Source organism: Podarcis raffonei, chromosome 3 (genome assembly GCF_027172205.1).
Source record: "Podarcis raffonei isolate rPodRaf1 chromosome 3, rPodRaf1.pri, whole genome shotgun sequence".
Lineage (NCBI taxonomy): Eukaryota > Metazoa > Chordata > Lepidosauria > Squamata > Lacertidae > Podarcis > Podarcis raffonei.
Window position 1 is genome coordinate 55,608,402 of NC_070604.1, and position 27,506 is coordinate 55,635,907.

The following is a 27,506-nucleotide window of genomic DNA, read 5'->3' on the forward strand; positions in this document are numbered from 1 at the left end:
ATACAGCACCAGTTCCTGAGTCAATGTAATGTTTTCTTGTGTTTGGGGGTATGTTGGGGCTTGGAAACACTTTGGAGCCAAGCTTCCTCTGGTCCTCTACTAATAGGCACCCTTTTTGGCCCTACCAATGTCTGAGCTCCAACACCAGCAGAACCAGGGTCATGGAGATTTCTTTAGTCAGGGGAAAAGTTAAACATTGGATCTCTGTCTCTCAGGTCAGAAATTCCTAGTACCATTTGGCCCCTGTGGTGCCTTCCCATGGGCCATAGGATTTCAACCTAAACTGAATATATACATATTTGTTTAATGGAAACAAATTTGGGCATTTATAAAAAGAACCTTTGGATAGACAGCACTGCTCAGTGTATAAGTTCTGAAGAATCGGTCAACTTGGGTATTATTTTATGAAAAACAATCAAATTTCTTGGGGATATATGAATGATACGTTTAAAACTCTAGAGGGCAATCATGTAGACTTCTGTTGGTAATTGATTTATCAGGTGAACAGCCATCCATATTGTTAAAATGAGGTCAGTGCATTACAAAAGGGAGAATAGAAAAGCAGATGTAGATAGGTTGAAAGCAGGAGTTTAAAGAAGGCATGTTGGAAAATAGTATTAAAGGATTCCAGCAGATGAAGTTTTATTTTGTATTTCAACGTACGTGTAGGATGCTATATGCTGATCACATTCTCTGATGCTATTGTTGAACTAGTGCACAAACAACATGACTGTGATTCACATCCCACTTCAGCCGTTAATCACAGGACAAAGTTGGCCGTGTCACAATCTCTCAGCCGTGAGTTCTTACTGTAAATGTGACTATGCAAATAATCATGTACACTGCATAGATATTATTTATTGAATTTATACCCTGCCCTTCCTTCTTAAGGATCCCAGGAGATAAGTAAATGAGGTATTGATATTTACTGGCTTCAGCTTTAGGGTGGACTTGGGGTAAGAAATTAAGGATGGCTCTAAGACTAGCAGCATCTAGGTTCTAGATTTTGCAGACAAGTAAGATCTAATAACTTCTAGATTTTGCAGACAAGATATGGGAGCAGATGCTTTTGTCCTTAGGAAATTTGATAGCTGTTCAAACAAATTTCTCTGTTAGTGAAAATATTCAGCATGCATATTCTTCCAAACTGTGTCAGTAAGGCATTGAAGTATTGGCCTCCCACACTATGGTAGTGTTTCTTGTCGTTTGGCAAGGTTCAGTCGTAAATTTTGATTTACATTCACAATAGTGAAAGTCCTTTATTATAAAAGTGTTATTTTTTAAAAAATGAATATTTTAGTAATACTGAGGAACTGCAAAACTCTATTTTTCAAGGGAAATATAGAAGTATGGAAAATCAAATGGGAATGCTGCCTTCTCCTTAAGCAACACCAGTATTGTTTTACCTTTGTTAACAGATGCTCGTGTGCAGAAGTACATTTGTGTTAACCCAGCATCATACGTTGAATTGTGCAATGTGACTCCAGCATAAAGTTGAATGACCATCCAGAAATTGGTTCATCAGCCACTTCTAGTTTACAGTTGCCTTAGTGGATGTGTGAAAACTTCTTCAGACAACCTGACTCCACAAGAATGGCTATTTATGTGGTTGAAGTATCTTGAAACTTGTACATTTTCCCTGTGGTCTTTCATAATACCGACAAAAATGTGGAGACTATACAATCACAATTCATTCCAATCATAGTAGCAGATAAATTTACCAGGCATATTTCCAGAGCTCCAAATGTTTATTGTTATTAATTTATTCAGTGTGTATACTGCCCTTCATGCAAAGATCACAACATAAAAATACAAAATCAGAATACAAAATAAATCATAAAAGAAAAGCAAACTATTAATCCCCCCTCCCCAAAAATTTTTTTAAAAGGCAATAGAATGTTCATTGGTCCAAGGCCTGGTTGAAGAGAGACGTTGCTGTCTGTTGCTTAAAGATATGTAATGAAGGCATCAATCAAGCTTCCCTGGGGAGGGCATTCTACAAACAGGGTTACTGCAAAAAAGGACCCTCAAGACATGTTTTGGAGGGGGCACATGAAGGAGGGCTTCAGGTGATTATCATAGGGTGTAGGTCAGTTCATATGGAGAGAGGTGGTCCCTGAGGTACTGTGGTCCTAAGCCGTTTCTGACAATGTGTAGGTTGTAACAGAGATAGCATGAGTATTTTTGGTGCCTGAATTAAATGCAGATGACATTGGATGGGTGCATCCAATACATAATTATAGCAGTGCAACCCCAACTCCTTGTGGGGCCAGAAGAAGTGTCCTGAGGCTCAGCTCTGCCTGGCTTTGTCAGCCTCCTCTGTTGGTTGAGCTGCAGTGTAAAGGAGGAATCCAATGCAGCTACTCCAATGGTGGGTTGAAATAGCTGGAAACCGGGCTGGGCTGACCCAGGATTCAGCAGCTCCTGTGTGGACTCTGCTGCTGTCAGGCAATGGCGACGGGTCTGATCTGGGACTCTGCAGTACCAGCCTGGGAGCTGGCACAGTGTAGGGGCTTTTTTCCTGCCCCCACCTTCTGGCACAAATGCTGGGGCTGTGGGTTCATCACTGGGTGCATCACTTCGCCAAGCCACACCGCTGACAGCCATAATTTAGGATTGCAGCCTTGATTATTAACCACCTTCCACTTTTTACTGTTACTCTAATGTCTACTCTGAGGTGGGCCACTTCACCCTGTAGAAATTACATTAATAATAGGTTTTCCCTTATTTGGATTGCCTGAAGCTCAGAATCAAGTCATTACTGCAACATCAGTACTTTAAGGATACTCCCACTACATTTGATTTCATTCGAGCAAAGAATGCAGCGTGTGTTTGTGCCACATAGGAAACTTATGAATATGATAATTTTACAGCTTGCCAGTGTGCCCGAGAGAAATACTTCCATTTTATAGTGCAATAAAACTTGTTGATCACAGATGCTCTTATAAGTCACTGTTTTCATAAGAGGTTTAATAACTTAATATCTGCTAATTTTAAAAAAGCTGGCAAGGAACAGGCAGGAATAAATACAGCTTATTCTAAAAGGAGTCAGATGTTGGTCACAGAATGCAAATGTTTGTGAAAATACAGATCATTCACAAGCATCAGATCTGGGCCTGCCCTTTCACACTCCCAACTCAATGTGAAGAGTTGGTTTTATTTTGGCCTCAGCCCTGGTGTTTTATTGAAGCATAACTGGTAAATCTGAGGAGTTCTTATAGTTCTATGTGTGGAAATAAGGCCACAACACCTGGCCTTGATTGAATAATTGGCACCACACATGAACATTCTGTCCATTTTCTTAAGTCCTGTTTCAAAAAATTTTTAATAAATAGTTAGCATAGTGAGTAAGATTTTGTTCTGCACACACAGAGAAGTGCGTATGTATTATATGAAATGGATGCAGAGGTGTGTAGTAATGTCTAGTCACTTTTCTGTTCCTTTGACAAACTAAAGCTTCCTGGTTAAGTTGTCTTCTCCCTAAAAGTTTACTTTGGAAAATATCAGCTCCTTTTGGAACGGGCCAATTAACTGCTGTTAATTTCCTTCTGCTTGGTCAATGTCAATGTTGTTTTTCCCCCAGGAAAGCCCCAGCTTTTTCTTTCATGTAACTAAACATTATGTATACAAGCTTGCGTATTCTAAACTTGTCAGGAAAGAGCGGCTGACAACATGGCAATTCTGAATGCTTCGTTCCAAAAGCAGGGTGGAGACTTTTCCATTCATGTATTAAATACCATCAGAGACACTTTCATATTTTCCTTCCATAGCTTTATGGCACACATGGAATGGTTTTGTTTAACATGTTAATCACAACCTTACTGTTCAACCAAAGAGGGATGCAATTAAAGCAGGGGGTAGTGACCCTGTGGATCTCCAGAAGTTGCTGGACTACAACTCCCATCATTGCTGATCATTGGCCAGGCAGATGTGGCTGATGGGAAATAGAGTTCAACAACATCTGGATGGCTGCAGGTCTCACCCCCCCACCCACAGGTTCAATCTCCAGCATCTGAAGACGGCCACCACAGGGGGTTCAGATGTACCAGGTCCCATAGCCAAGAGGGGCCTCAGGCTATCAACTTTCTTTTTCTTTTTAAACAAAGTCTCTAGCCCTTGTAACTTCCTTACAATTTCAGTTGAGATGAGTCAACCTGGCTGCTCCCATCTCTCAGTGCCATTGAGTGAAGTCAGAGAGATCAAGTGTGCACATTGTGGCGACCTGGAAGTGGCCGGAAAAGGGGGCAGAACAGGGACAGAATAGGCTTATCTGTGCTTTGACACATGCAGGGGTCAGGAATGTAACCCCTGTGCAAATTGCTCGTTGCTTGTACTGGGCTCAGAAAACCCTGTTGGCACCACTTTCTGAAGGGCACCATCCTTGCTTTGGGAAACATGTGTCCAGTGCAAGTGCCTGGTGTCTTTGTCTGCACCAAACTCAGCCTAGTGATGTTAGGGCCCAGGAGCAGCCAAAGTTTGTCCGAGATTCTCCAACCCAAAACTAGGTCCCACATCACAATCCAGGGCAAGCGTTCATTTCAGCTTTGATGCCATGGTTCTGAGAAGAGGAAATAGGAACACAGATGGGGTATTCATAGAATTGTAGAGTTATAAGGGACCCGAGGATCATCTAGTCTAACCCCTTTCCAACGTAGGAATCTCTCTCTCTCTCTCTCTCTCTATATATATATATATATATTTATATATATATATATTAATGAAATGTGCAGCCTTGAAGCAGGCTGTTTACCCATACCTAAACCTTTTTTTCTTTTTCTTTACATGACATGATTTCTTGACAATTGCTGCTGAACGAGCAACCAGCCGTTGCTGAAAGTTCTGCTAATGTCTGTGGAGCTTGATGTGTGACCAGTGGTTTAATACTTGCTTTGATGTTGCAGTCATGAAGTGAAAATATAAAAGTGTCATCAAGGATACTGAGTGTGAGCAAAAATTTTCAGCTGACTCAGACCAAAGTTCTTGCATTCCCCTACCACTCAACATGCTGTCTCCAGGTGCTGCATCTTTCTGGGGTGGGAAAGAGGGAGAGAGAGGAGGGAGGAAACCAATGGTCCATGTTTTATATAGTTCTGTATTTTATATATCGTTAGCTGGTTCCCAGTTCTTACAGTGCATTTGCTTTGCATCGTCACTGCCAGTCTCTCCTTGTGTTCTCATCTGCCTAATGCACATTTTCCAGCCTGTTTCATCATTGCCAAGGTCGTGGCACACAGGAGCCACCTAGCGGAATGCTTAATAATAATAAAGTTAGTTTCGACCCCAGTCACTACTTCCTCTTTTGTCAGTCCCCACGCAAACAGGAAATCTTAACGCTCGATTCTTCTGAGCATACTGATTTGTATTTTTTCTACAATCCTCTTTCCTGTTGAATGAGCATAATTTTTACCATATGTATCTTGCCATTCCCCAAAGTCAGGGTAGCTAGTAGTTGCTCGAAACATTAAAATCACAGCAGATAGGAAAGGTATGGCTTCAGCCAAGTTTTGCTGCATGATCAACGGCCCAGGCACTGCTTGGAGAAGGAAAAAAAGAGTATGGGGAATGGGAAACAGAGGGGAAAAGGTGGTGGTGGTTTGTCTTTGTTTCTACTTGTGGGGGGGGGACCCTTTAATGAACAGGTTTTCAAAAAGGAAAATATGTTCTGTGGCCATGTTCTATAAGTATTTGTGGATCTGCTGTTTAAATATCTTGTAGGAAATTTACTATATTTTGTGCCAATTGTTGGTAGCTTTCAGTAGCTCTGGGATGTGGGTGGTGCTGTGGGTTAAACCACAGAGCCTAGGAGTTGCCGATCAGAAGGTTGGCGGTTCGAATCCCCGTGACGGGGTGAGCTCCCGTTGCTCGGTCCCAGCTCCTGCCAACCTAGCAGTTCGAAAGCATGTCAAAGTGCAAGTAGATAAATAGGCACCGCTTCGGCGGGAAGGTAAACACTGTTTCTGTGAGCTGCTCTGGTTCACCAGAAGTGGCTTAGTCATGCTGGCCACATGACCCGGAAGCTGTACGCCAGCTCCCTCAGCCAATAAAGTGAGATGAGCGTGCAACCCCAGAGTAGGTCACGACTGGACCTAAGGGTCAGAGGTCCCTTTACCTTTACCTTTCAGTAGCTCTAAGCCAGGGATGGCCCTCCAGATGTTGAATATCCAACTTCCATCAGCCCTAGCCAGAACAGCTAATGTGTGGGATAACCTTCATATAACCAACACACTTAAGTCTAATTAATGCACAAAGGGGTTAGCTAGGTCACTCCCTCTCAGCTTGGGAGGAAGGTAAACAAGCCTATTGTCCTCTCTCAGTCTACCTGAGAAGCTGAGTGAAGAGGGTTTTTTGCTGGTTGCTGCAGCTCAGACCGCATGGCTCTAACAAGCCAATCTTGTGTTTCTTTGCCAATAATTTAGGAACTTTCACCACTGTAACAAGCCAAGTTTTACTAGTTACGTTTTCTGAGTGATATGTGGGAAAGCAAATGAATCTCATTTTTGGAGAGTTTATAAGTAAACCATTTTTAACTGATCAGACGTGGTCTTACTTTACACTGGGGGAGAAGAGACTATTTTGGAAGTACTTGTGTAATGTACTTCACAGTGGTGACTGTTGCCCATCGGGACTGCTAAGGTGGAAAGCAGGGAACCCAAAAGTATTCGGAGCCAGAGCCAATGATAAGCATAACCAAAGAATTCTAGTTTTGGACCCGTCCTCTACCTCCCGGCTCAGTTGTACAAGGGCAATGCAGAGACTAAGGATGCTGCAGCTGTGAAGCAATTCCACTCTCTGGCTGGCTGTAAGGAAGAAAGGAGAAGTGAGGGCAGGCTGAGGCTGGTAGGGCATGGACCAGCCTCTCCTGGTACTTCCATTAAAATCAACAAAACAGTCTGGCTCAGTCCCTGTCTCCCAACATAACATTGTTATGAAGATAACATAAAAAGAAGAATTGTGTATCCTGCCCCTAACCCTTTTTGGCTTGCTTGGAAATTAATAATTACCACTTATGGTTCTAATAAAATAAAATAACAGCTCAGACCATTTAAATGCAGCAAGATTTGCAGGAGGATTTCTTCTTCTGTTTTTGCTTCAGTGAGTGAGTTGTTGGCGATTCAATTGTGATGAAGAAGAAACCCAAAAAGAAGTGGTCTATAAACATGTTTTCCGGTAAAGTCTCCAAATTCTCTTTCTCTGTCTTGCACCAAAAGTGAAACCGTTTGTGACTGCAAATAGTTTCAAACTGCAGATTTCCTCTTTCAAGTTAGAGCCTTGCTTCCTGTGTAGGAAGAAAGTGTATCAGAGGACAGATGTAGAGCACCAAAGTAGTCCCAGGGAGCAGGATGGACAAGTTTCGTGCGGTGTTTGATTTCTGCCTTAATCACCAGAAGGCACTGGGCTATGGGGCTGTCTCTTTGTTGACGGTTGGCAGCGAGCGCATCTTTTCTGCTGTGGTGTTCAAATGCCCTTGCAACTCCTGGAATATGCTCTATGGCCTGGTCTTCCTCTTGGTGCCAGCCCTTATTCTGTTTCTGCTTGGCTTCTTGCTCAGTAGCCAGTCTTGGAAGATACTCACCGGAAGCTGCGCCCCCAACAGGCTGTGCAGGTGCCCTCACGGGACCCGATTCCGGCACTACTTGAAAGTGCTGGGGCTGGTGATTGTCAGAGCATCTGTTGCTCCCTTGACATGGATTGCTGTGGCCTTACTGGGAAGCCGCTTCTACGAGTGTGCCGCTTCTGGGAGCTCTTCAGTGCAGGCGTACATGTGCAAAGGCAAAGGGGGTGAGTGTGTTGAGAAAATGCCTCAGGTTCCTTGTCAGAGTGGCACTGCTACCTCGGAGATGCAGGATATACTCATGAGCCTTCAAGCACAGTCTCAGGTTGGTATAACCTCTTCCAGATGGTACTACAGTACTAAATTGTGACTTGTAAATTGCATGGGTGGGTGGGGGGCATCTCAACTTGGGACCAGGGGCACTGAAAGGCTGCCTGCTCATGTATAAACTGGGATTATTTGGGGGAAATTTACTCATGGCACTGCACCCTACAGCGTATCAAGTGGTAGTGACCTGAAAATACGCATTTTCTGGAATGCCCTTCCTTCTGCTGTTTATGTTTCCCTTCTTTTTCTGTTTATGCTTTCCCCTTAGTAACTATCTCTAAACTCCTCTTTTTACAACATAGCTAATATTCAGACGCTACTTGAAAGTGTTAGAAGCATCAGGTGATCATGTATGTAGTTCAACTTACCAGACTTCAACAGGGCCTTATAAGTGACATTATGTGGATGGCAGTATAAAATCCCAGCCTTTAAACAAGGGCACTTGGAAGGATAAGGTGTGGGCTGATGAGCCATCTGTTCATACATGATTCTAGATTCAGGTAGGTAGTCATGTTGGTCTGATGCAGTCAAAATAAATAAAAAAATTGTCCAGTAGCACCTTAGAGACCAACTAAGTTTGTTCTGGGTATAAGCTTTCGTGTGCATGCACACTTCTTCAGATACACACCTGTTCATAAATGAGAGAGGCCACAGTGTAGCTTTACATTGTGGGAAATGTTTGTTATCACGAGGAGATAGAGCCATGTCATCAATTTTCCCTTGATGCCTCGGGATAAGACCCAAAAGGCCATGAGCTAGCATTGCTTTATAACTATAACCTGTGCTTGTATCACATACCTTCCAAGAGCCCCAGAAAAAATGGGACACTGACTTTTCTCAAGAGATCTCAGCGGCCAGTTTAGGTGCTACGACCTTGCATACTCTTGCCCTGAAAAAAAGCAGTTTTTCAGGGCTGCGATTATGTGTAGCACCCAAAAACACACATTTTAGGGTGTTGTGCGAGATCTTACACCCCCCAAAAGTACTTTTCAGGGCAAGAATGAGGCATGGGTCATGTGACTCATGTGACACATCCTGGGAGATGTGTATCCAGGTTTATATAGGAAAACTTTGGAAGGCGTGGGATCAGATAATAAGAATCTATATTGATAGCAGTTATATGAACCTGCACATTTAGCATTTATTTTGCAGGAATTAATGAAATGTATACAACGGGTAAAAAAAGATGCAATTGAAGCAGGGGTCATTTGCCTAACAGAGATAAACCAGAGTAACCACTTGGCTATCTTTGAAGAATTGCTCTGGCATGGTAAAACATAAATAATTTCAGGGCCATGAGAATATGCCCAAAGGAAACGTGATAAGCTTGTATCAAAAAAATAGAGTGCTATATAAGATCCCAGTAAGGATCTTGTTGTCAGCATGGGGTCTGCACCATTTGCCTGTAAGGAGCTTGAAACCACTGCTGCCTGGAAGAGAGGGGATTCTGGCAGACTACAAAGGGGTCGTAAGAATATATCTGCTCTATTCGCTTTGCACTTTATTCATAACATCCTATCTATAAAACTGTTAAAGAGCAACTCAAGTGTCTTTTATTGCCTATCTGAATAATAAAAAAAAGCTTTGGGGTTTGGCCAAACACAAAGCTCTGTGGTAGAGCATGTGCAGAAGGTCCCAGCTCCAATCACTGATATTTCCAAGGTAAAGCAGCCAGAGATTAGAGAAAGAGCTCATCTTGGATCCTGGATTGCTACTGCTGATCAAAACAATAGACAATAATGGGCTAGGTGGACAAATCGTCTGAGCTAGTAGGTTCCTGGTATTTTGGGGGAGAAATAGTTATTACAGACATGACACAACCCCAAGTTAATTCTAGGCAAGAGTTCTATGGGGCTCACTGATGCAAACCTTGCTCTTATCTCTCTTGTGCTTCTTTGCCAAGGTGCTGGGGTGGAGTTTGATCGCCAGTGTCTTCATATTGGCCCTAGTTTCTACATGCATCTCCCGTTGCTGTTCTCCAGTCAGTATTCTCCAGCTTGCCTTCTGGAAAGTGTACCTGGAGCAAGAGCAGCAGCTTTTTGAGCAAAAGGCCAAGGATCACGCAGCGAAGCTGGCAGATAGGAACGTCAAGTGCTTCTTTGATTCCACAGAACTGGACGAGTTTCCAACTCCAAGTGCCAAAGAGTGGCACGGCATTTCTTCCTTGTTCACCTTTAACCCTAAAAAAGATTACTACAGCATGATGCACAAATATAACAGCAGCAAAACCAATACTGGCAGTCTTAAGTCTGTGGAGGGGGATACAGTTCCTTGTTGCCTGGGGTTTGTGGATGGCGCTGGTGGTATTGACACACAAGGGTTATAGTGAAATAATTGCTTAGCCCATCAGGCTCTGTTACAAGAAGATGTCTAAATGAACATGGTTGTTATTTCCTCTTTCCTCTTTTTTTCCTCTTTCTCTTGTTTTTTGGTGTTGGGTTGTGCTTTATATGTATGGTGTGTATACAGCCTGACCATAATTAACCTCTGACTCCTACTAAGACATACAGTGGTACCTCTGGTTACATACTTAATTCTTTCTGGAGGTCCATTCTTAACCTGAAACTGTTCTTAACCTGAAGCACCACTTTAGCTAATGGGGCCTCCTGCTGCCGCTGCGCCGCCGAAGCACGATTTCTGTTCATATCCTGAAGCAAAGTTCTTAACCCGAGGTAATATTTCCGGGTTAGCGGAGTCTGTAACCTGAAGCGTATGTAACCCTAGGTACCACTGTACCTGCTTATCTAGGCTTTGGCTGGCCACTAATTCCCAGCCTGGAATAATATATTGCAGACTACCATGGGTGGAAGACAGATAGACAGATAGATGATAGATAGATATAGAGATATGAGGTTTATTTTACTGAATCTGCTTGTATCTTGTCAATCCCTCTTATATTACTCAGATGAAATGTGGCACAAAGTATTTTAAAAATAAAAGATTCAGGAGTCCCTCCCCCATGATGTTTTGGATTACTGGATTTGGAAGGAACCAAATGCCCAAACTGCACATGAGAGGGAGAGCATAGGTGGAAGCCTTATGCCATGTTTCTGATCTTCCAAACAATTCAGGCCAGTGGACACATTTGAAATACTGAGAAAGCATCGTGGCACCAGTCACGAAATGTCTATCATAGGGACGTGACATAACACAAAATGGTTTACCACATTCAAAAGAGCAGGAAAAGAGACATGACCACAAAATGGTATTAGCATGCCACTCGCCAGCTGGAAAAAGACACCTACATTTGCCACACTTATTCACACAGAAAAGCTCTTTGGAGCTTTAATCTGTTCAGAAAGGATGGGAAGATGGGTTCCAATTTTGGCATCCAGTGAAATTTTATTTTTATTTATAAACATATTTCTTTGCTGCAATATAAAGTATCAGGGCAGTTTACAGTTTTAACGCATAAAACAAATGGGCATGTTTAAGGCACATTCAATGTAAGAGATGCTGAGCCAGGAATTAAGCAGGAAGATACACATTTTTCTTGCATTGTGGATTTTATGAGAGGATATTTACTGGTATTTCTGGGCATCATGTTCACTGGCACATGTGGGCACCATGTTGGAGACCCCTGGTTCAGAGAATGAGGAAAATGGCATCTGAACTGAGTTAGTGTGTGTGGAATGATACTGGGCTACTTGCCCAAACAAAACTTTCACCTTGCCTGTCAAGGAGTACGAAAAAGGACGGGGGGGGGGAAGGATCAACTGGATCTCTTGTGCTCCCAAGGGGCCCGCAAAAGGAAGCATGTGTTTGGGTATTTCCACTGGAATCATGGGAAAAAACTGTTTGGTATGGGATTCTTCTGCAGCCACGAAAAGAGTAGTACAGTTACCCTGCTTCTAATAAATTAACCAGTGTAACACAAAATGTTTCTGCCTGGAAAATCCTTGTCTTACCCCATTATTTGCTTTCTTGTTTGTGCAATCCAAATCATGTCTCAGGCACCCCTTAGCCCATTTCTTCTCAAATCCTATAAGCATTTCCTTCCTCCCTCACTTCTTTAAGTTATCTGTTTCCTCCTAGAAAAAGCTGAAGTCCGAAGTCAGTTGCTTCTGCAGTGGGAGAAGGAACATGCTTGTTGTTGGTAGTCAGGTACTGGGCAAGTCTGCACGGTTGCTTTCGTGCTTGATGATTTCCAAGTGACCCTGAACAGCATGCTTCTGCCTCCCCCAAATCTTAAAAGCAGTGACATTTGGGTTTCATCTGTGCAGGCATGATCGGCTGTTGACATCCTGAGAAAGAAGTGACCTATAATAATACTCTCTGGTATGGAAAAGGAACCCCCCCCCAAAGGAGAACATTCAGCAACACTGGAAATCCCCCCCCCCTTTCAGCAGTGGCTGCTATGAAAAGAGTTCACCATTTCAGGAAGCATCGCCTGAACTCTAAATTGGCTTCTCCCATTTCCCTTAAATAACATCATCTGGTTCATTCTGTGATATGAAAGGGGGGAGGGGGCTAGGGTTGATCACGTGACTATTGCCAGGGAGCACCGCTTCTCATTCTCAATTGCCTTCATTCATTCTCAGTGACATTGTCATGTTGCTGCATCTGATTAGTTATGTATTGGCCTATCGTTCCACTCAATATGTGATCCTGAATTTGCTGGGATAAGCCATATGAATACTGCCAGTTAGAAAACAGCTGAGAAATTATAAGAAAGGCAACATCAAAGGCACAGAAGCAGCAGTGAATATATATGTATATGTATATGTATATGTATATGTATATGTATATGTATATGTATATGTATATGATTTCTGCTCTGTCAAAAACACCATTGTTGATGAGAAACAGATGACTAAAATACTAAAATAGTAGCACCAGGGAAACAGAAAATCCTAGAATAAGCAGAGATGGACCAATAATAATAATAATTTATTATTTATACCCGCTGAACTGGCTAGGCTTCCCCAGACACTCTGGGGAAATAGTCAACTCCTTCAGAAGAATAAAAAGAAATCTTGCCCACACTTCTAACAAGTGCTACATTGATGAGTCTCTTTAAGCCTGAAATAGCTAGGCTACCAAGCCTTCTGAAGCAGGGAGTTCCACAGTGAGTATGCCATCGCTAAGTCAGTTCCTGTGCCTCATAGCCACCCATCTAACTTTACCTGGCTGAAGAATGTGGAGAAGGATGACCTAAGCATGCAGGAGAGGCAGCCATTCCCTCAAGATACCCTGGACGTATTTGCAGCTGAGCCAGGAGGGAGAACCATGCACCATTCATGTCCATGTTGGGTTGTGGGTTGGTGCAGAGTTCATGCCCGACATAGCAAACATTTGGGAGTGCTGGGCCTGATCCAGAAGTGGCACCATCCACACCATGGTTCTGTATCGAATGCCTTTTCTGGATCAGAAATAATATCTTTCTAGGCAGGTACAGAGGGTCAAAAATATTAACTGTCCACACATAGTTACTTCAGATATGGCTTCACTTATTTCTTTTGTGTTTCCTGGTTTCAATCTTCTTTAAGAATGCAATTCCAATTTCTGTCACATCATCCCCCTTCAGAGTGTCTTGGATGAAAGTAACTTCAGCAGCCAGATGTATCTGAAAATAAGTAAGTCTGACTAAGTAAGTGAAATAAAACTTATTGTTATTCCACATTGCAGGGTTTTTAAAAAAAAATTAAGAGGGTGCACTATAATGGGTGGGTGGGGCTTATAGAATAAAAACAAACAAGTTTAAAACAACAACAGCCGATTAAAAGGGTAATAAAATGTAATGCAGAATGAAATGCTGACAAACCTTGACAAAGGTCAAAAACAAAGAGTGGAGAATAAAACACAGCAGCTCAAGCTTATTTTAAAGCTACAGCAAGATTGAAAAAGGAAATGAAAAGGTGTTTTCTTTGTGCAAAAGACACCTTGAAACTTGGGGGCCAGGGGCTGCCAATATGATGCCTGTGAATGCAGTGATTCACTTGTGGTCTTTGCCTGGTACCCATGAAGCCTCTGAGCCCCTCACATACTTCCTGCTTAGCCACGAGGTGCTGAAGAGCAGATAGAGCCCAAAGTGAAATTCTGTAGAGTGACAGTCTTTCCCCTTTCAGCTCTATGTGCTTTCCAATGCTCAGGTCAATTCTACTGAAAAGGGACCCCCAAATGTAGATGTGCCCATTCCTTGAGATTGTGACCTTCCCCTTTTCTGTACAGACAGGCACAGCTAGCCTGCTTTTTGATTTATTTTTTTAAAAGAAGAATGCATTAACTGACACAGCTGCGCACAAGTCCATCAGCACTTATCTAAATAAACAAACTTTTTTTTTTTTAAGCAGCACAATGCAGCTTCCACAAAACAATTGGTTTGGAAAACACAGCAAACACAGTTCTGTTTTCTCCAGCTTTCGCTTTCAGATTTGTGCAGATCCTGGTAGCTGCCCTTGGGGCCAGTTTCATTTCGTAATGGCCTACCCAAGGGCAAGACAATTACTGCAATGTAACTCTGCCCTTCTTGAACGGGTCAGCCAGGGCTTGCATTGCTGCCACAAGACAGGCTCAGATCCCACCCCTTATGATAGAATGTAGGTTGGTGTTTGTTTGGGTGGGTGTATATTTTAAATGTACCTCACCTGGAGACCTTTTGGGTGGCAAGTAACTAACAGTTTATCCCCCTCTTGCCCCACTGCTTTCCCCTAGGGAAAGCTGCTCTTTAGTGCTGTTTTGGAGCAAAGGGCAATTTGTGTTTTCTCCAGATTGACGTTTGCTCCAATTTAGCACTAAAGAATGGGTTTTCGTGGAAAAGGAACTGGGCAAGGGGAAAACCACTCAGACTCATGCTTTCTGGGCATGGGATAAGCAGAAGTGTGGATGAGCCCTATTAGTTTTAATAATTACAACAGCAGCAGAGGAGGCCAAAGCAGCTGTCGGCTGCATACCATTTCTAGAGCACCTCTTATGGCCCCACACAAGAGACTGCAATAGCAAAGTGAAGATCTCCCCGCCGGCAGCTCTTCCAAAAAGTCCACCAAGGGGTTCTTGTCCAGAATGAGGGAGAACCGTGTGGAATTACTGCAAGTCACAGTTGGCACAACACCCAGATACATCTTAAAAGCAACCTGGAAATGGAGAGGAGAACATGCATCCCATCAACACTGTCTCCAAGTTTTCAGATGGAAATGGTTACCAAAGGAAAGTTTGTTAGCTTAAGACAGGGATGGGGGACCTGTGGCCTTCCACATGCTGCTTGACTACAATTCCCATCATCCCTGACTATTAGCCAGAAATGATAGGTTTCGTTTCCTGGCTTAAGACAAGCCCAGATGAACATTTCTTTGTAGTCAGCAAGAAATCAGGTTTGAAATCTACTTAACTGTAGAAGAGTTTTCACAACTTTCAAATGCAAAAATTGATCTCCTGCATTTGATGGATATATTATCACTACAATTGATTTCTCTTTTTGCAGTCACTTGATTACATGGCCCCTTTCCTTCTCCTCCAAACCTACATCAGTTTTATATCAGTTAACAGGTATGTAAAAATGGTTTATTTGTTTTTTGCTTACAGCGTGCTCAGTTTCACACTGGGCATCTTATGACTTTATACGGGCTTATCACCTCATTTTCATAACCATAATAAGATGGGAAAGATTGTGCCCATTGTAGGCCTGGATTGCATTCCAATCTGCAGTAGGGGTACTAAATGCATATAGAGCGCCACTGTCATTCTTTAAGAACGAGGGAGGTGTTCATGTTGAGTTTCAGCACCTCTTTTTCTAGAAAAATAGCACTACCTACCACTAAGGAGGTTTAAGCTGGATGCTCAAGTTTGGACTGCATGGCTGAACCAAGTTATCATTTTGTTTCTATACAAATAATTTAGGAACAGACACCATTTTGGAACCAAGGTTATACTGCCTGTCTTTTCTTGCTGCTGTATGGATAATCACACAAATCTGACCTTTGAAGAGTTTGTAAGCAAACCATTTTTAACTTACCAAATGTGTAGTCTCTTTCTATGCTAAGGGAAGTGGAGAATTTTGGAAGCAACTTAGAAGGGGATATTTTAAAGGTCTAACAGCCTATATTTCCATGCTTTACTTTGGCTGTATGTTTTAAATCTTTGCTGGGGCTCTCTCACCAAATAGAACTTGCCCCAAACCTGAATCTAGGCATCCAGGGAATTCTTTTTTTATTATTAAACCGTATCTATTTATCTTTTTAACTAAACCAAACCAACACACTGGTGACTGGGTACCTTTCAGTTTGATTGCAAAATGGGACTACTAGAAATAAAGCAGCTGAGCCTGGTACCCCCTCCCCCACTTCAACAAAAACCAGAAACAGGCTTTAGACCTTTAACTAAAACTATAAATATGGATAGCATGTTACTATGGGAGTAGAGTACTTGTGAAATTTCCACCACTGAATAAAAAAACCCAAGAAACAGTTTACTTATACTTTATTAAAATAAGTAAATGAAAGCATTAAAGCACTGCAGGAACAAGTTGGCTTTGTGCACTTTTCTATCCATATCTATGTAACATTATTTGCTTTTTATTAGTTCCCTTGCTTGTCCCTTTGAAGCAACAAATTGATTCTGATTGTGCCACTACTGCAATGCCATTTTCAGAAATTTAAGCAAAGAGCCCTTCATTAGACCTTTGCTGCTCCTTTCTCTGCTGCGCTATCTTCTTCAAAATACCACCCAGTTTCATTAAACGATTCCATCTAACTCCGTGTTGTAATTTTACAAGGGAAACATGAGCTATTTTCTTTCCTCAAAACCCATGACAGCTAATAGGATTTTATTAGTAGGCATTATTATAGTAAAAAAAACCCAGCATGGTACCTCCATTTACATAAGGCACTAATACTGCAAATCAAACCCTCTTTTGCACCGGGTTATGGGTTTGTGTGTGTGTGTGTGTGTGTGTGGTGGATGGATTGGGTGGATGCATGCTTCTGTCCTGCCCAGCCAGCCAATGCCTGGAAACTGGATCCCTCCCCCCAAAATTGAGATCATTCTTGTGATCATCCTCGCTAAGAAAGGGACACTTGGACATAGCCTTGCCTTGTCGAGGCAGCACCTGTGCATACCTGTGCAATTATGTCTGTCGTTTCAGAATAACTCCGGCACTTCTTCACAGAGGAGCGAGCCAAGAAGTCTTCAACTAACCTGATGCCAATGTTATACCCCCTGGAGAAAGAGAGAACAAAAAGTCAGTCGTGCACATTTGATACTTCTTTGAACATACAGAGGCATTTTTGGTCAATTTCCTGATCTCTAGCCAACCAACTCTCTGAATGACTCAGATGCTCCAAACCCAAAGGTATAGCCCTGCTGACAAGGTCCCTCCCAGGTGTCTCTAAGCAGAAAAACCATGTGACTGATTGGGTTGCTGGAAAGGCGGCCCTAGTAAGAAAGCTCTTGTTACTTCTGTTGTTATTTAGGCCTATCCAGTACAGCCACTACAGAAAAAATGAGTGGAGTTAGGACTGCTTCAAGAACAACATTAGCCACCATAATCATACACTGGTTCTGAGCACGGTTGGAGCTGTTTCCCTGAAGGCCAGAGAAACAACAGGGAGTGTTTTCTACTTTGAATCCATTTTTGTTTGTTAGTTTAACACAGGCTTCCTCAACCTCGGCCCTCCAGATGTTTTTGGCCTACAACTCCCATGATCCCTAGCTAGCAGGATCAGTGGTCAGGGATGATGGGAACTGTAGCCTCAAAACATCTGGGGGGCTGAGTTTGAGGAAGCCTGGTTTAACATTTGTTTTGTGACCTTCATAGAGAGAAAGAGAGCAAGCAAGCAAGCAACAATGAATAATTTTCTATAATAAATATCTGTTTTTACTTAATCATTTTGCACTTTTTTAATAAAAAATAGGAAATTGGGAAGTGAAATAGTGGGTGGCTTTTGTATATGTTGCAATTAACTAGGTATTAACCATTTTCCTGCATTCACTCAGAAAAAGCTGCAGCAGCTGCCGGGTGGGACCAAGTCGATCAAGTCCATAGAAGTGCAGAGAATAATTGGTGGGTTGCTTTTTTAGAGAGGAGACAATGGCACTCTGCACACGTGTAAAGGCACACTTCCCTGAATAAGTGCTGTGTAAGTCTTACTGTGGCGAAAACACAAAGGTTAAAAAATGCAGCCGTACCAAATAAAACTGTTACCAGCTGCTGTTGCCAAGGAATTCCCAAGTATAAGGGACTTGAATGAATCAACATATTGCTTTTGCCAGCCTGAAAGGCTTTAAAATTTAAAATGGAAGAGATAGTATTTAATGGAACTTTTTAACAGATCCATTTGAAGTTTAAATGAATTCGGGGAAAAGTTCCATTAAACTCTCTCTCTCTTAATCCTAATTCACAATCAGCTTTACCGGAAAACCAACTGCAGTTAATGGGAAAGCATTTAAGTAATATAGGATGAGAGCATATGACACAAAGCCAAAACAGACTACAATAGCCAAGTAAATTGATATAACACAAACATTTCTTGTAGGCGGAAGTTCAAAGTCATGCAATATTTGTTTATTTCCAGGGATGCTAAATGCCCATTTCAGCATTGCAATACAGCCTTCTCCCACTGCCACAATGAGACTGATGAAGGCTGATGAGCTCAGTGGTCACGGCATGCTGACTGACTGCTGGGGGGCTGGGGAAGGACCCCAAAACTGGGTGGGAACTGGGAGATGGATGAAATGGAATATACTCAAAGAAGACATGTCTGGATCAGCAAAGTCCCACTTGTAGCTGCAGAACCTGCTGTTAGGTTACCAGACATCCCCGTTTCCCGGGGACAGTCCCTGGATTTACAAATCAATCCCCTGACAAAATCCTACCATTCCTATTGAAGTTGAAAAGTGTCCCCGGATTCATTGAAAAAAATCTGGTAACCTTAACCTGCTGTCAAAAAGGCCATCGAGGGGATCATCATCCCCATCAGTTGAAAGCTCCCTGAGAAAATACTGGCTTCATCTTGAGAGCCAACCTTCCCATGGAATTTTAGAGGACAATGCCAGTCAATGGCATCTATCCCATACATTACAGTGCCATTTCCCATCACTTATCTTGGCAGACCTCCAGGGGCTAGAAAAGCGATTGGATAATTGTCCTAGAAAGGGGTGGAATAACAAACCAAATCTTGTGTGGATAAACAGTCCCTCCAGAAGTTCCACCAATCTCCTGGATTTAGATTTTTTCCCCAGACAGATCCCGATATGCGGAAAGCAATGTTAAATGGATATCATTGCCTGCTAAGCTGATATGCAACCGTGTTTGAACCTGTGCTGGCTACTTACATGCTGTCCAAATATTTGTTCACATCTTCATCCTTTTCGTAATCCTTACACAGCTGAGCCACCAAAGCACCGTAAGTGAGTACAAAAAGCTCTCTGCTCTGCCAATTAAGGGAGATACAAAGCGATGGTCATGGCTTATTAAACATACTGAATTAGGAGGAAACAAATTATCCTACCCCACCCCTAAGCTTTTCTGTAAATATCCTGTCTAACGAAAAGGCAGTGAACTCAGGATGTGCTGCACAATTGCATAATTGCCTGCACTGTCCAAAAACTAGCAAAACATTGCCATATTGACCATGCCCAGGGTCAGCCCATCCACAAGGCAAGGTGAGGCAACCGCCTCAGGCGGCTGGATCCACTGGGGCAGTAGATCCCAATGTCTATCCTTCTTCCCCCTTTGTTCCTGGTGTAGATCTTCTCTGACCCCTTCTTCTGACCTCAGGTGCCAAAATGCCTTGGGCTGGCCCTGACCATGCCCAATACGAACTCTCAAAAAATCCCAGTTTCCCAGGGAGATATATTATAGGGTAGATGCAGAAGTCTTTCAGCATACCATATGATGTGCTGATGCAGAGGATGAAACGGTGGGTAAATGCCAGTCCTAGAACACAAAGAGAAGCATATAAAAGAGAGAGGGGGAAGAACAATAAAGTCACACATTCCTGTAAATTGCTTTGTTTGAAAGATAGAAAGCGAGGAGGGGGGAAATGTGATGGAATGAAATGCAAAAGCTGTTTAGAACTAGAAAGGAAATAATTCACCCTGAATCAGGTGAGTAATAACAAGCGCACAAATGGTTTCTTTTGCAATGTCTCCAGAAGCACACCTTTCCACTCTCCCAATGAACAAGCAACTGCATTTCAAAACTCCACCATGTTGTGAAATTTCTATGAAACCAGAAGAGAGCACGAATCGCTGTGTGCTCACAAAGTCTCTAGAGGGCACATCACAGCCTTAAAGTACACTTCAGGACCACAAAAACTCACACAGCACAGCTCTGGAAATTTCTGCCAGTGACTTGCATGTTGGTTCCAAAGCAAGTTCAGTGGGGCCTCCATCCAAGTCTGTGTGCCTAAGATGGTAGCCTTAGTGAAAACTAGCCAAGCACTCACAAAGGTCTCCTACACTTGTGCCCTTGAAATGCAAGGGAGTTGCACAGCTTGAATACTCAGTGGACCCTCCTATCCTTTACTATGTTGCAAGACCTCACGGAGAAGCTCTTTGTGCAGATAGCATTGTGGGGGCATCTCAAGCTCCAACAAAAAGCTAATCGGGGTGCCTGTAAGCCCATTTCAGCCAAGGCAGTTCCTTACCTGCCCCACTCCTCACTGGTGAGTCAAACTAGGAGGACTGGTGGGTCAGAATATGCTTGCAGGCTGGAGATTCCTCATCCCTGCCTATAGCCACAGCATTCAGCCTTTCTACCTTGAAGGACCCCTTTCGACCTTGACGTGTCTGTCAAGGGAGCCCCACCATTGTGTAGAGGAGGCTAAGCCATCTCATATCCTTTATTTTCATGAGACTCTTGGGAGGCCCACTGGGCTTCGCATCGACTCTGCAGGAACTGAGGACAAATCCCAACACAGTGCCTTGCAAGTGATGTGCAAAGAACTGAGTCCTGATTTTCATTGCAATCGCAGTAGAATGGCCTCCCCAGGGTTGCAGTGCTAATAAAATAAAATAGCCCCTTGCCTTGTCACATACCTGCAATTAAGTAAAGGAAAAGGTAAAGAAAATATGGCATATTACAAGTGACACAGTTAAGTGTCACCTGTAAGATAAAGGTAAAGGGACCCCTGACCATTAGGTCCAGTCATGACCGACTCTGGGGTTGTGGCGCTCATCTCACTTTATTGGCCGAGGGAGCGGGCGTACAGCTTCCAGGTCATGTGGCGAACCAGAGCAGCACACGGAAATGCCGTTTACCTTCCCGCCAGAGTGGTACCTATTTATCTACTTGCACTTTGACATGCTTTCGAACTGCTAGGTTGGCAGGAGCAGGGACCGAACAACGGGAGCTCACCCCGTTGCGGGGATTCGAACCGCCAACCTTCTGATTGGCAAGTCCTAGGCTCTGTGGTTTAATCCACAGCGCCACCCGCGTCCCAAGTGTCACCTGTAGTTACACCCAAATGCTCCTGGCAGGCTCCTGGCAAACACAAATAGCCACTGAAACTATCACTGTACAGCACAATCCTATGCACATCTACTCACAAGCAAGTCCCATCGAGTCTTGGTCCTGTATACCTGAAGGAGCATCTCCCACCCCCATCGTTCAGTTAAAAAAAGAAAGAAGTTCATGAGGTCCAGTGCCGAGGGCCTTCTGGCAGTTCCCTCCCTGCAAGAAGTGAGGTTACAGGAAACAAGGCATAGGGCCTTCTTGATAGTGGCGCCCGCCCTGTGGAATGCCCTCCCATCAGATGTCAATGAAATAAACATCTATTTGACTTTTAGAAGACATCCAAAGCCAGCCCTGTACAGAGAAGTTGTTAATGTTTGAGTGTCTTAATGTTTTAATATTTTGTTGGAAGCTGCTGAGAGTATCTGGGGAAACCCAGCCAGATGGGCGGGGTATACATAATAAATTATTATAGGATTATTATTATTATTATTATTATTATTCCAAGTTAAGCGGCCTAGACAGAGCCCGTGGATATTCTGAAATTTACACAGAGGTGAATCAAACAAGCACAGGTGGAAATTATGTCTGGCAAACTTCTACATAATGCCTTACACTCCTAGACTCCACAATGCAACTGCATATGAACTTCTTTCTTTTTTTAAGGAATAAAAGCAGCTTGGAATTGCATACAAGTCAAAAGTTTGGAATCAATTCTTTCGATTCCTTGGTGTCAAGTAAGACTTGCTCAACTGTATGTTAATTGCATATTAGCCTCTGGGGGACTATAATCCAGTAAGAGTATTCAGTGTTTGGGGAAAGAAATTGATTCAAGTGATCAGAAATTCATTTCTGGAACAATAAAACTGGTGGCGCTGCTATTAACTGTTGTGCCATCTAGTGGCCAAAAAGGGAAATCTTTAATAGATGATCAGAATTAGAAGAGCGAGAAAGGAAGGGTGCTTGTAAGTGGTGGTGGTGAATGGACAAAAATTGCAGTATCATTTGAAGAAAAAATATTCCTGACTCATTCATATATAGACACAGAACAGGTTTGAAGTCTAGTCTTTTTTATGTCACTTTGAGAAGCATAGAATATCTTACAAAACCAACTCATTTCCTTTAAGAAATCAATTTACCTTAAAGGTAAAGGTAAAGGGACCCCTGACCGTTAGTTCAGTGAATTATAAATTTTTAAGGAGCTTACAAACAGGTGCCAGCATGGGGAAAAAAGTAGAAAGGCAGAATGTTTAACTTGATTTTCTATTTCTGTCTGGCTGCAACACTCTAATCTCTCTCTCTCTCTCTCTCTCTCTCTCTCTCTCACACACACACACACACACAGAGAGAGAGAGAGAGAGAGAGAGAGAGAGAGAGAGAGAGAGAACGGATTGTGTCTGACTTCCGGGGTGGCGCCATCGGCAATGGCGGACTCCCTCTGAACCGGAGGGACCAGCTCCGCGCGAAACGGGTCTTTTCCACTACGGCGAAGCGGGGACCCTTTAAAAAATCACAGGCGGATGAAGCCTGTGACCATGGGACTCGGCAGGCACCTTTAGCGCCCCCCCAACCCGCAAAGGAACCCATAAACGGGCTCCGAAGCGAAGAGGGGGGTGTGGCGCGGTGCTGTGAGTCTAATGCTTTTTCCGTGGAGCATAGCCGCATAGCCGTTGCCGGAGAGCGCTGCCTTTTTCCTGGGACAATTTGGCATCTAAAGAATCACCCGTGAGTACTTAAAACTCGAACAATTGGACTTCAAATAAGGATTGGCCAGTAGAGAGGAATTGGACTTAAAATTTACTTCAATTTGGTACTGAAACGGGAAGGTCTAAACAGGAAGTCAGCCTTCCGTTTCTTTGTAGTCAGAATAAAGCAAAGATAACGTAACTAGAGCATAGAAATTCACCTTTAAAGGACTGGCTTTCATCATTTAAAATCGTGGAACCCCCCTTCGGTAGCAGGAGAAGAAGGGGGACCTCTTTTTGGATTGTCTAAACCTGCAGAAGTGAGTTTAAAGTAAAGTAACTTTCCACCGTCCTGATCCTGGAGCAGAGTGTTGGGACTGACGTTTGAAGCTCATTGACCAGAGACAAATGTTTCTGACAGATAGTTAAAAGAAAAGTAACATAGTGACTCCATTGTTTCCTTTCGCATTTCAAAGGAACAAATATTGACTGAATATTTTAAAAAAGAAACTTTGTTGCTATTGTTCTTAAAAGAAAGAATAAACAAGTTGTCCCCCTAGAGGGAGACTGTGAAATTGTAACCAACTTCAGGAGCTTGCAGCTGTTACAGATTACAATCGTGGGAAAGGACTTGTGACCTTGCAGGACAATGTTTTCAGAAGCTCTGTTGGGTGCTTTCTGTAAAATAAATGCCCTATTGGATCAGCTAAGCCAGAAGACGGACTTGATGACTAATGCGACCAGAAATTTTGAACAGGCAGTAAGAAACTACATGGAGCCTACCCAGGAATTAAAACAGGAGTGTGCTATGACAGCACAGATGAGAGAAGAGAATACTGCTGAATCCTGGGTGCCAGAAATGGAGGGAGTTGCGGCCCTGCAGGATCATGAGCCTTTGGATTTGATAAATGAATTTGGAAAAAACCAGACTTGGAAAGATAAAGTTAGGTTTGGTTTGGAAATGGGGGGTTGGAATGACCCTCCCATGCCGGGATGTTTGGACTTTCTGAGTCTGGTAATGGGCCGTCAGATGTTTGGAGCTGTGGGGGCTTTTAATTTTGGAGGGAATCTGAAACAGGTGTTTAAATATCACATGGAGTTTAGTCTGGACTATGGAAATGTTGCTGATCTGTTGAAAAGGGTCAAAAATATTACTAAGCTGGAGTTCCTACGAGTGGAAGGAAAATATGAAGAAGAGCCGCGGAAGGGACATGGAAGAGACTTGAGGGCCTCGGATATAAGGACACCAGGTTAATGCGCTAGATAAATGGGACAAAAAGGACTGACAAAATCCGGAACCAGGAGGAAGGGACGCTGGATGAAGATTGGATTGTTTTACTTGTTTTTCTTTTATCATTAGGACTGCTTTAAAATAATTGATGAATGCTAGAAAAATGTTGAAATGGAACTACTTGGTTCTAGTAAAAATGTTTAAAGAATTAGGTTAATGGTATGGTTATGAGAAGTCGGTAAAAATAAGATTTAAGTTTTAAGTTTCAAGGTTTGCTATAAGACAAGATGAAAATAGATTAAGATAATGTAAGGACAAAATATTATGAATTATGGATAGGATTTGCTGTGATAATTATTAACCAGGATACAAGAAAGGGGAGGAGGAGGAGGTCAAAGAAAGAAGGTAATGAAAGTTAAAAACTTGAGAATGATGGATGTATTTTTTCTTTTTATTTTTCTGTTTTGTCTTTTTTTCTGTTTTGTCTTTTTTATAATTTTAAAAAATCTTTAATAAATATTATTTTTTTAAAAAGAGAGAGAACGGATTGTGTCTGTAAGGTTTGAGTTCAAATTCCTACTTAGCCATGAATTAACCAACTGAAGATGAATCCTTAATTTCCAAATATATTCCCCAGGAGCAGGACTGGCCCAATACATTTTAGCGCCTGAGGCAAACCACACAATTGTACCCTGCCCCCCCACCAGGGAAGAAGAGATGAGTGAAGATCTAAGTTAGGAACAAGGGCGGGGGGGGGGGAGATAAAGTTCTACATTAGGATCTGCTGCCCCTGTGAGTCCTGTCCCCTGAGGCAGTATCCTCACCTTCCTCATGGGTGGGCCAGCCCTGCTGTAAAATTCTGTACAATTCTGTCCCACCCTCAGGGACTTCACTTTCCTCTCTTGCACCTTTGTAATGGCTAAATAAATTATTGCATGTTGTTACACCGATTTCCCTCTCCCCTGGCTTTGTAGGTATGTAGGTTGCTCAAGGAGAGGGATTAAGAGTTCTGTAGGATGAGATATTACAGGGTTTCTCAACCCAAAAGGCCTGAAAACCACTACTTTAGAGGAACGGTGGGGTGCTTATGTGATACTGCTGATATGTGGAGTGAAAGGTAACATCCCTTCCTCCATTTCCTAAAGATGTGGTGTACCAGCAGCACCAGACAACACCTTATGGGAAAAGTTAGATTTCCCAGAGTTATCTGGGAAGAGGGATTGGCTGTTGAAACTGTTCTGAGAATTGTAGCTCAGTGAATAAGGGGGTCTCCTAAGAACTCTCAGCACCCTTAACAAACTACAATGCTTCTTTGGGGGAAGGCTATGGCTGCTTAAAGTGGCAAGATACTGTTTCTAATGCATAGTGCAGAAGGTGCCAAAGGTTTCACGGGTCTTCCAAAAAATGTGATCTTGTTGGAAATCATCACAATAACTACAACAAGCACTGAAAATTGCTCTCAGGCCACAAATAAGAACATGGGTCAGGCCAAACATCATTCTGTTTCCTATAGAGGCCAATCCGATGCCTATAGGAAGCCCACAAAAAAAAGGAAAGAAACATTTCCAGTAGCCACAGATAGACCTACCCTCCACAAATTTATCTAATCCTCTTTTAAAGCCATCCAAATTGGTGTCCATCACCGACAGCCATGAATGGAGTGAAGTAGTTCCTTCTTTTTAAAGCATCTTTGTTTTAGAAGAAATAATAAATATAATCATCTTATGAACAGAAAAACTTAAATAATTCAACCACGAGAATGTTAAACTGTTCAGTCACAGATATACCACCAACACCTTACACAATGATAAGAACTCCATGACTTGACATTAAAAGAGGCTAACACCAATCTTGTGACAGCAAATCTCTATACACTGTGCAAATAAGTATTTCCATTTGTCCTGAATATCCCACCATTTACCTTCATTGAATAATCTGGATTCTAGTATCATGAATGAGGGAGAAAAAGCCTTTACTCGCTTTTTCCCTAAAGCAAACTAGCAAGGGTCGAACAGTCTAACCTCTCCTCCCAGGGGAGCTGTTCCAGTTCTTTGATGGTTCAGGCTGCCCTTTTCTGAATCTTTACAACTAAAATGCTCCCTCCTGGGTTCTCATTTCAAAACAAAAGATGAAAATGCAATCTATATCCCTAAACATGTTGAAATTCTTAGCTATATGTCCTAGCTTGCAAAACATGTTCTTATTAAACAGAGCAGCACCTTAGTTTAAAAGGGAAAGTTTTATATTTGGTAGCATTTACCTGTCCAAATAAGACTTACTATTTTGGGGTTCTCTGGTCTTCTGTTTGCTGGCCGTGACATTTTTCCTGGGCAGAAGTAGAGAGGATGCGATTCCCTGTTTATATCCTTTCTTCTTCAAAAAGCATTTTCCTTTCCCATTACTGGATTCCTTTCTTTATCCTGGCTATTAAAACAACAACCACCCTTTACTACTCTCTGAAAGTAAAAGAGCTCTGGGTGCCACATTTCTTCTTCTGCTCCTCCTCTTATGTGATTCAAATCTTCCAAGAGAAATCTGGCAAGAAATCAAGCCTGCTTCAGAGAACAACCTGACTCAGATCAGGAACTGATCCATTAAAGCAGAGAGATTGCAAATCACATGCATAATAGCTGATCTCACTGCATGACAAGCAAGACCAGAACATTCAGAGGTCTAAATATGCCAGAAATATATAAAGCTGGTTATTTGGCATAGCCATAGTCCACCTCTCACACATGATATTCACACACCTACACACACTCATTTCATCTCAACAGCATTCAAATGGGAATCCTCTCATACAAACATATGCCAGCTGACATCTGTGAAGAACACCAGTGGACACATCCATTCATCACATACACTCCATTCATTCACATCCATGTCCTGGCTTCAGTCCACAAATATCCACTGGCTTCTGTTGTCTGGCTTCCGAAAATGAACTTCAACCATAAGCACCAACCTGCTTTAGCCATGCTATGTTCTCCGGCTTCTGAGTACAGACTCCACCAGCTTCTATCCAACATCATCTACCAGATTTTGTTAGGTCCACCACTAGACCTAGGTCAGCTTTCAACCATGGATATCAGCAACGATGTGTTATTAGTTTTCAAGCCACAATCCCACTCAGCAAGTGAGCTTGCCTTATTATCACTCCATAGCATCTTGCTGCCAGATGATCACCTGCCTGTATTATTCAGCAGTTCACCTCCTCCAAGTAGAAGAAACCGGGCAATGCTGAACGGCATGACCGCCTGCGTTTTATTATTTTATTATTATTGAATTTATATACCCACAGGGCTCAGGGCGGTTCACAGAAAA

At 42.6% G+C, this 27,506-nt stretch overlaps 2 protein-coding genes and 1 long non-coding RNA gene across 5 annotated transcripts; 2 read left to right on the plus strand and 1 right to left on the minus strand.

Moving 5' to 3' along the window:
• Positions 1-7,047: 7,047 nt before the first annotated feature.
• LOC128410462 (calcium homeostasis modulator protein 6-like) lies at positions 7,048-11,863 on the plus strand. Its single transcript, XM_053381728.1, has 2 exons — positions 7,048-7,877; positions 9,783-11,863. The coding sequence occupies exons 1-2, from the start codon at positions 7,341-7,343 to the stop codon at positions 10,203-10,205; spliced, it is 960 nt and encodes a 319-aa protein (XP_053237703.1). The 5' UTR covers positions 7,048-7,340; the 3' UTR covers positions 10,206-11,863.
• Positions 11,864-12,788: 925 nt separating this feature from the next.
• TRAPPC3L (trafficking protein particle complex subunit 3L) lies at positions 12,789-27,404 on the minus strand. Of its 2 annotated transcripts, XM_053381729.1 has the most exons (6): positions 26,465-27,404; positions 19,704-19,751; positions 19,148-19,245; positions 16,933-17,032; positions 14,773-14,952; positions 12,789-13,445 (listed from the first exon to the last, which is right to left on the minus strand). In XM_053381729.1, the coding sequence occupies exons 1-6, from the start codon at positions 26,504-26,506 to the stop codon at positions 13,326-13,328; spliced, it is 588 nt and encodes a 195-aa protein (XP_053237704.1). In that variant the 5' UTR covers positions 26,507-27,404; the 3' UTR covers positions 12,789-13,325. The 2 variants fall into 2 exon arrangements, with proteins under 2 accessions (XP_053237704.1, XP_053237705.1); XM_053381730.1 differs by lacking the exon at positions 19,704-19,751.
• Positions 13,365-17,600, plus strand: LOC128410464 (uncharacterized). 2 transcript variants are annotated; one of them, XR_008329513.1, is made up of 4 exons: positions 13,365-13,455; positions 15,300-15,364; positions 15,716-15,806; positions 16,959-17,600. It is a non-coding gene; the product is annotated as an uncharacterized LOC128410464 (long non-coding RNA). The 2 variants fall into 2 exon arrangements; XR_008329514.1 differs by having other exon boundaries at positions 15,300-15,806.
• Positions 27,405-27,506: the final 102 nt, after the last annotated feature.